Source organism: Telmatherina bonti (assembly GCF_933228915.1).
Source record: "Telmatherina bonti genome assembly, chromosome: 11".
In the NCBI taxonomy this organism is placed as follows: domain Eukaryota; kingdom Metazoa; phylum Chordata; class Actinopteri; order Atheriniformes; family Telmatherinidae; genus Telmatherina; species Telmatherina bonti.
Window position 1 is genome coordinate 21,049,438 of NC_136629.1, and position 9,140 is coordinate 21,058,577.

The 9,140-nt window shown below is 39.1% G+C and overlaps 1 protein-coding gene across 1 annotated transcript; it reads left to right on the forward strand.

Moving 5' to 3' along the window:
* Window positions 1-441: 441 nt before the first annotated feature.
* On the forward strand, window positions 442-6,517 carry btbd3b (BTB (POZ) domain containing 3b; the record flags this gene model as incomplete). The annotated part of the gene is made up of 4 exons (XM_079249292.1): window positions 442-752; window positions 1,601-1,691; window positions 4,459-4,577; window positions 5,485-6,517. The coding sequence occupies 4 exons, from the start codon at window positions 442-444 to the stop codon at window positions 6,515-6,517; spliced, it is 1,554 nt and encodes a 517-aa protein (XP_079105418.1).
* Between the last annotated feature and the right edge of the window lie 2,623 nt (window positions 6,518-9,140).

Here is a 9,140-nt window from a genome sequence, read left to right on the forward strand (position 1 = left end):
ACACCGCTGCCTGAGGACCACTGCAGCTATACTAAATCTGGAGCTGTCAGGGCAACCCTCAGAAAGCCAGTGAGTGAGAGAGGCAAGGGAGCAGAGGAGAAAAGAAGTGATTTGAAGAGCTGATCTCGTCACTCCGGACAAGCAAGGATGGGAACCCCGAGAGCCTCTCTGTCGGCAGATCACGCTTCACACAGGAGTTGCCTCTTCATATCATCAGTCTGAACCTGTTTCTTCAGAGGAGTGATAAAACGGAGCAAGGTCTATCCTGATAGTTCCCTCAAGGTTGTACAAACATCTTAAAGGATCTCCAACTGCTGCGCCACTCAGTACAGCGCAGGTCCCTGCTGTCCTCTTCCGTCTTCAGTTCTCCATCACACCTGCCTGATCCTGGTGGATGTCTTCTCTGCATGCAATCCCACTGCTCAGCAGTTGAACACACTCATGGTGGATGCCAAGGGAAGGAACATGAAATGTCTGACTTTCTTCTTAATGCTTCCTGAATCTGTGAAAAGCAAGTCAAGCAAAAGCTCCAAGAAAGGGAATGTCAGTGGCAGCTCCAAGCTGCCCCCTGTTTGTTATGAGATAATCACTCTCAGGAGCAAGAAAAAGAAGAAGATGGCAGCAGATATTTTTCCCACCAAAAAGCCAGCATCCACCACCACGGTGCAACAGTACCAACAGCAGAACCTCAACAACAACAACACTATACAGAACTGTAACTGGCAGGGACTTTACTCCACAATAAGAGAGAGGTAAGCCAAACTATTTATGATGATGCAAACCAACTCCATTCATGTTACATTGGGTAAATATTAATTTATGTAATTGCGATTTAGAAATTTCTACTTAAGTGCAACGGAGCTCAATTTCAAGGCATATTTTCCAAACACACTAAATTAAATCACAAATCCCTTCTATGTGCCATTACTTTTTTTTTTTTTTACCCATTAAAGAGTAAATGCCTGAATGAGAAGGATGGTGTCTTCCCTGCCCTGCCTGCAGTCTGTTGGGCGACCTTCTGTTTACACCCTCTCCTGCTCCTACAGACTTCATCGCTCTGGCTGAGCAGAAAGCCGACAGGCACCAAGTGTGTTTAATATACACAACAGACAGAAGCTTAATCTGCACCAAAAGCAAAATATTTACCTTGGCCTATCAGTAAAAGGCGCCAGCTGTCCAGAGACTAATGTGTGCTTTCTGACCTGGCTTTGTTGTCTCTCCAGAACATCATGGGGCTGTTTATCCACCCCTGTGACAGGTTTCACTACTCAATTATATATGAACACAGCTTTATTGTTGTTCCCATTCTTTCACAGTGGAGAATTTCCATTGACTTCACTGTTTTCTTTCCTTATCCCTATGTAAGAAATAGTTGTACAAGACAGTATGTGTGTTGGTGTGAGACAGTTTATATCTAGCAACTGGGACAGACTACACAAAATTCTTGTTTATGAAGTTATCGCAATTATTACAGACTAGCTTCACTATCTAAGAAGAATTTCCAGTAATTTGTTTGTGTTACCGTTACTTTAAAAAGCATGCATTGATCCACCAAAACTGCTTCTAATTTATCCTCTTTATCTTCTTTTTTTCTCTTTAGAAATTCTGTAATGTTCAACAATGAATTGATGGCAGACGTTCACTTTGTTGTGGGTCAACCTGGACGGACACAGCGGCTGCCAGGACACAGAGTAAGAATTTATCAAGCAGTAAAATCGCAGTTGCAGACGAGGAAAATGAATGAACATGGGATCGGCCAGGCTGGCCCATTGTTGTTCATATCATACAAACATAGATATAATCTACTTCAGCGCTAACAGGGATGGAACTGAAGTCCTTTGTGCTCTGCTCTCACTTCCGTGCCATGTGTCTTTTCGAGACAGTCCTCAATTATTTATGTAAATGAGGCTGAAGGAGAATGAGTGACGGAGGAAAGGAGATCCTTCTCAGCAGTCATCTCACACATAATGCATCGCCTTTGTCTCTGCTTTTCAGAAACTGCTCTGCAATTAAACAACTTTTAATCCTCCACAGCTGACAGCACACATTTACAATGATAAGACTCAGAGTCAGACGCATTCAACTTTTGTGCTCATTTACTTCATTAGCATTTGAATTTTGGATTAAAAGATACCATTATACTAATATAAATTACACTGATTATTGTAATTGTTCACATTCATCCTGCTTTTATCTTCTGTAACCTGAAGGTTGTATTCCTGATTTCTTTGTGTTGTCCGCTCTATGACTTTATTGCTTTTTCAACATGTTCACATAAATGATTAAGTTCTACATTTGCCAAGACCATGTGCCTCATCGCAAAGCACTTTATTCCAACCCTATTTGAACATCATTATAATATTAACAAAAAGCTGGTAAGTGATTTTGCAGACTTGAATTTGGTCGCAGTTATCCATTCAATGCCCACAAGCCAGAGACCAGCTCTGCACTGGTCCTTTTTTTTTTCTTTTGTTCTTTATATGGGACCCGAATGAATTATATATATGACTGGTAGCTGCAGAGCACTTTGCGCATTTAGAGAAAGCCGTTATAGAAAGACAATTAGGAGGACTTGACTGCACTTTATGCTGGGACATTATTACCAATGAGATTTGATGGGTTTACAGCTATTTCTATGGCCATTTGGCAGAAAATACATATGCATTATGATTTTGTTATGTTTATGGGCATTATTTCCTTCGAATAAACAGGAAAAAGTATAATACCCGATTATGCAACAAAAAACTGTCCCATGAAACCAGTGTGTCAGCTGAACTGCTTTATGTGAGAAGAAACCACCCTCACAACTTTATTTCTATTTGACTTCTTTGTAATTTACAGATATTTATTACATAAAATTGTTTCCACGCGGATATCCACCAACACTTATTTGTGCCACATGAACACAAACTTAACAAAATCCAAGCAGATCAACAGAATTTATGCCTTCTTCACAATGCTGATTAAAAATAGTGTTAAGTGCTCATTGACTGAAAAAATTACTGAAAAAATATTATCAGCATTGTGTTGCATCTGATTTCATCATAAACTCAAATAGATCATTTTAGTAAAATGAATTTGGCAGCACTCTGTTCAATGTTGAAATTTACCCTCCAATCCTCGAGGATGGGAAGGTAACATAATATAAGGTTACATACTATAAAATCAGCAGATGAAATAGCAACACAGTCATCGTTCACTTTTAAATATAATAATTATATATATATATTTGTGTCTATTATGAGTGTATTTCAAGCATCCTCCAACCAAATGGTTTGCAGTTGACGAGCAGATACTGCATACATTCAACACATTCAAATGTCACTTTGTGATACTGATAATATGTGTTCATCCATTTCTGCTTGTTTAGCAGTACTCAGATAAAGACTTACAATCATGTAATAACATCTTAAGAACACCTTAAGAACAGGTCTCTTTTGGGTCTAAATACCAAATTATTCATAAAAGGTGGTAGGTGACTGTGACAAAATGGACACAACCTCTGTGTTTGTTCTTATATTTTGTGATGTTTACCTCATTTATAATTATTCAAATGTCTGACTTCCTGTGGTTAACTAATCAGCAGTAAAGCCTTTATTTGCAGTCACAGCAATAAAATGCATCTTATCTTTTATAACAAACTCTCAGCATGCCTCTCCTGGGATTTTGTACTGCTCCTTTTCTGCGTCATTCTACAGGGTTTAGTTACCTTCTGAAGCCAGATTGCATCCCTCTATCATCTATTTATCTATCTATTAGTGGATGAGGCACAAGGGTTTGGGCCAGTTATTATCCAAACTGAGTTATTTTTCAGGTGTGACAACAGTTGGGATGGTGGTTACTATTCACTGACCCTACAAACTGGTTTCACTTTGATTTACCCAACTGGTTGAAGTTCACTTGTGACTTATTCTTGTTATCTACTAAAAATCTTTTTTGAAAGGCTTGCACTTTTCCACATGGCTTCTGTGAAAAATGTAAAGGATAAGTTATAAACAAGCCTCCAGACACACCAGATGAAAGTCTTTGTGGCTGAAGGTTTGTTGTGATGTTGTGAAGAAATGGTTAGCGGACAGCAGTGACAGATTTGGGAGTGGTTTGGCCAGAATCTAGACCTAAAATCCTTTAAGATTCTTTGATAACAAGAAAGCCAACCAAAAGTAGTCCCTGGTGGAGACATACAGAAAGCTAATTAGTAGTGCTATTGATTGCAGTGATTGCAATTTACTGTTTTCCTATTGATTACTGAGAAGAGGTGTTAAACAAAACTAAAGATGAACGATAAACAAACAAAAACAAAAATCTCCTTAACTATACATTAAAAGATACATGAAAATCCCTTTTTCTTCTTTTCCAGGTGGTCTTCTATGTAGTGTGAGTTTGTGTGAAATAACAGACAAACTATGTTTTTGCTTTTCATTTTTCTCTGTCACTATGTTTCTCTCCTTCTTTCAACAGTATGTGTTGGCTGTGGGTAGCTCAGTTTTCCATGCCATGTTTTATGGAGAACTTGCTGAGAACAAGGATGAAATCCATATTCCAGATGTGGAACCAGCAGCGTTTCTGGCAATGCTTAAGTAAGGATCCCCACCTCCTGTTTAAAGCCTTTAGGATTATTCTGACCATTTTAATCTTTGTTTACTTTTGTCTTTTTATGTATATATTCAAACTTCCTGCTCAGTATATAGCAAATTTTCAATTTTATCTTTGTGGTTATAAAATATATTTTTAAAAAATTAAAAAAAGAAGGAAAGAATAAAATCTATATACACAGATGGTAATGCTATCTTCCTCTCAGTCACTGTATTTCAGTTAAAATATTCAATTTAACCTTTTTTTTTCATCTTTATCATGTACTGTGGTCTTTAACAGCAGTGGTTCTCAAACTTTTTGAGCTAAAACTCAAAAGATAACATATTTTGCTGTCTTTGACCCCCACCCCCATCAGGTTTAATGTTGTGTTTAATTGTGTGATAAAACAAATAGGTCACCTTTTAGTCACCCTGTAAACGTAGGGCTGTAAAAATGTCAGAATCATCATAAATTCAAGAAAATAAAGTGGGTTTTTTTTTTTAAGATACGCTGCTGTGAAAAAGCAACTACATGCCCCTTCATCAGCTTCTCTCTTGAGATTATTCCAAATTCAGATGTTTGATATAACCTGCATAACTTTATTGTTCATGCATTTATTGTTAAAAATTTAAAGTGGAAGTTTTACAAATTTATTTCTGCAAAAACAGCTTAATTTTGACAACCCTGGAAAAAAAATCCCAACTTTATTTTATAAATGTAACATATATTTTTCAAAACCATCTAGCAACCCCTGACATAATCTTGTGACCCCCATATGAGTCCCAACCCCCAGTTTAAAAACCACTGTTTTACAGTATCATGAGGACCGAAGCAAACATCTTTGCACCATGTCATGCTGTTTGTCATTTCTGTGGTGTGAGAAAGCTGAGAATGTCTTGTTTACATCAACAGGTACATTTACTGTGATGAAATTGACCTGACTGCTGACACTGTGTTGGCCACTCTTTATGCTGCCAAGAAGTACATAGTCCCTCACCTGGCACGCGCCTGCGTCAACTTCTTGGAGACGAGCCTTAGTGCCAAAAACGCCTGTGTGCTGCTCTCCCAGAGCTGCCTGTTCGAGGAGCCAGAGCTGACGCAGCGCTGCTGGGAGGTGATTGATGCCCAAGCTGAGATGGCGTTACGTTCAGAAGGCTTCTGCGACATTGATGCCCAGACCCTGGAGAGTATCCTACAGCGAGAGACACTCAATGCTAAAGAGATAGTAGTGTTTGAGGCTGCACTTAGCTGGGCTGAGGCAGAGTGCCAGAGACAGGAGCTCACCTCTTCGACTGACAACAGGCGTAAGGTTTTGGGAAAGGCCATGTACCTGATACGCATCCCTACAATGGCTCTGGATGACTTTGCCAATGGAGCGGCCCAGTCTGGTGTGCTGACACTTAATGAGACCAATGACATCTTCCTGTGGTACACAGCAGTCAAGAAGCCTGAGCTGCAGTTTGTCAGTCAGCCTAGGAAGGGCCTGACACCGCAGCGCTGCCACAGATTCCAGTCGTGTGCCTACCGGAGCAATCAGTGGCGCTATAGGGGCCGCTGTGACAGTATACAGTTTGCTGTTGACAAGAGAGTTTTCATCGCTGGGTTCGGCCTGTATGGATCTAGCTGTGGCTCAGCAGAGTACAGTGCCAAGATAGAGCTGAAACGCCAAGGCGTGCTGCTGGGGCAAAACCTCAGCAAATACTTCTCAGACGGATCCAGTAACACCTTCCCAGTATGGTTTGAGTACCCTGTCCAAATTGAGCCTGACACATTCTACACTGCCAGTGTGGTTCTCGATGGGAACGAGTTAAGCTATTTTGGACAAGAAGGAATGACAGAGGTACAGTGTGGGAAAGTAACATTTCAATTCCAGTGCTCCTCAGACAGCACCAATGGCACCGGGGTGCAGGGGGGGCAGATTCCTGAACTTATCTTCTATGCTTGACAACAGCTGTGCAAACTATTGGACTAATTTTCAGTGCACTTATTGAAAAAAGAAAAGAAACATATATCATTTTGTGCATAGTGTCACTTGTTATTTATTTTTGTCACAACTAGATCTCAGACCTATCAGAGGGTCTTATGTGGTTTTGATTTTAGTAAATGGTCCACTTAAATAGGACCAGTATATGATTCAAGATGATGATCAATCCAGATAAATGGATAAACAGAAGTTTAAAAAAAAAAAAGAAAAGAAAAAGAAACAGTAATAAAAAAAACATTTTTTGCACTAGATGTGCATGTATATATAAATATATGTAAATTCTGAAATGTATATGATGCCACAGCGGTGGCCAGTACTGTCCGTAAAGATATCTTATATAATGAATATGCTACTGTATGTTTATCATTTCTATGCTTGCATAGAATGCACATTAATAGCAGCAATAGATCCCACTTATTATGTTTTAATCATTTCATGATTAGTTCATCTGGACTATCAGCATCATAGTGGCAGTGAAAAGGGCTGCATGGTGAAAACACTTTCCTATCGTAGTACATAGTCATTTGCATTAGACTAGTTCCAACTTTGAACCTAAACCAGTAACAACACAGTAATGGAAGGCTCAAAGACTTAGGCACATGAGCACTATGCTGACTCACAAATCTCCTCTAATAACATGTTGCTGTGCAGTTACTCTCACTTCAGTGGGGTCTTTAATGAACACATATTCATTATGTTTACAGTGAAACCAGGACTGAACTTGCAATCATTCATCACATGTTAAGTAGAGCTATCTATCTATATGTGTTTCCATTGCATTTCTCATAACAAGCAGAGTAGTTCCTTTTCATCTGAAATCCACCACTAATTGTCCAGGCACTGTTTACAGCTCAAAGATCAATGATTGATTCAGTGTTAGGAGCTGCTTTGTATCTTATGGACTTTTGCTTCTCTGTGTTAACAACCCTGTGCACTCTAAAATGTGGAGCACTGGCTCCCAATGTGATCCAACGGTACCAACGTTTGCTAACGCATACTACACAGTTGCACTGACGTCAGTTTGTGAGTTGATTTTGTTATTTTTGGTTTACTTGGTTGTTTTAATGAAGTTTTTTTCTCTTTAATTTACTGTGAGACCTGACATTTTTATGGTGTACGATGAACATCCAAAGTCTTGTCAGCTGACAGCAATGGATGGACAAACTGGTGTTCAAGTCCTGTGTTTACGTACTGGAAGACCAACGAATGTGTATGGTTGTTGATACTGCAAATAAACAAAACAAGTGGTATATGTGGATTGTGCATCCCATCTGTAAAAAGTGATAAGGCGTCATTCTACTTTATGTCAGAACTGAAGAGATGTTGCCCTTCTGTGCTGCAGTGATTTCCAGTGCCAGACAGAGCTGGTTGCTGACTGATGGGCCCTGTCTTCGTGCCATTTTTACTCCCTGCTTTTTATGTCAAACACAAACTCTCCTCTTCATCCTATTTACGCCTCTTCCTTCCCTAATATAAATATAAAACCAAATCTAAATGAGTTTTTGAAATGTGCAATCCCATCTGGAAAGGAACGATGAGGCAGGCAGTGTGGCAGAACTTGTCCTCAACCTTGAATTTTTACTGCAGTCACAAAAAAACGACTCGATGAGGCCATCGGATGTTTGAAAGTTTCAATATACGATGGGGGAATTATATTACAATGTGTTGAATTTCAACAGTTCTTTGGCTGTCCTACCCACAATTGATCTTAATGGGTTAATTTAAGAGAGAAAAGAAAAAAGCAGACAAAGAGGGAAAAAAGACAGTGAGTCTTGTGCAAGAGATTAAAATTGAAATTTAAAAAAAAAAAAAAAAAAAGCATCTCTGATTTTCTCTGATTGCACAATCAGGTAAAAAAATATCCAAGCAAGACGCCTCAGACCGCATCTTGAGACAAGCCATCTTTTCTATGCATGTTGCACTGATCTCATCAATCATCCCTCCTGGGAGCTTATGACATGTACTTAATTATAAATGTACTCAATAACACTGAAAAGATGTTTGACATTGCCAATGAGCATTAAGCCATGATAAATTGAACTCAGTCTTTCAGGGGAGATTACACTAACTCCTCATACAGATTTTTCACAAATGTGGCCATAATCTAGGAAACATTATTAACTGCACTGGAGGTGCAACAACAATAAGCCAGATGTTGGTTCTCAAGAGACACAGCAACACCTGCATGCGCACATTCACGCAGATAGTTTCACTCCAACCTGTAACTGAGCAGTTTGAGTGCAGTTTGATTGAGCTTTTAAGATGCAAATAACAAAAAAAAAAAATCTGTAAAGCGCACGTAAAAACCCCAGGTCACTGAAATGACATTTTTAAGTTGTTTGTCATCGTTATCTCAGTAAGAAAGCTGCTACGGAGGGCCTGTACACTATCAGAGATGTGGTGGGAACAACTTTGCTCTTTAAGGACTGCATTGCTATAATAGTGTAAACTGGATCAACAGCAAAACCTCAGTCTGCAGTTGCTCTGGGAAATTTAATTACCTGCAATTCAAGGAGCAGATATCCCAGAAGCCTTTAAAATATCAAATCTATCAGGCTCATTATTATTCTGCTCTAGAAGAAAT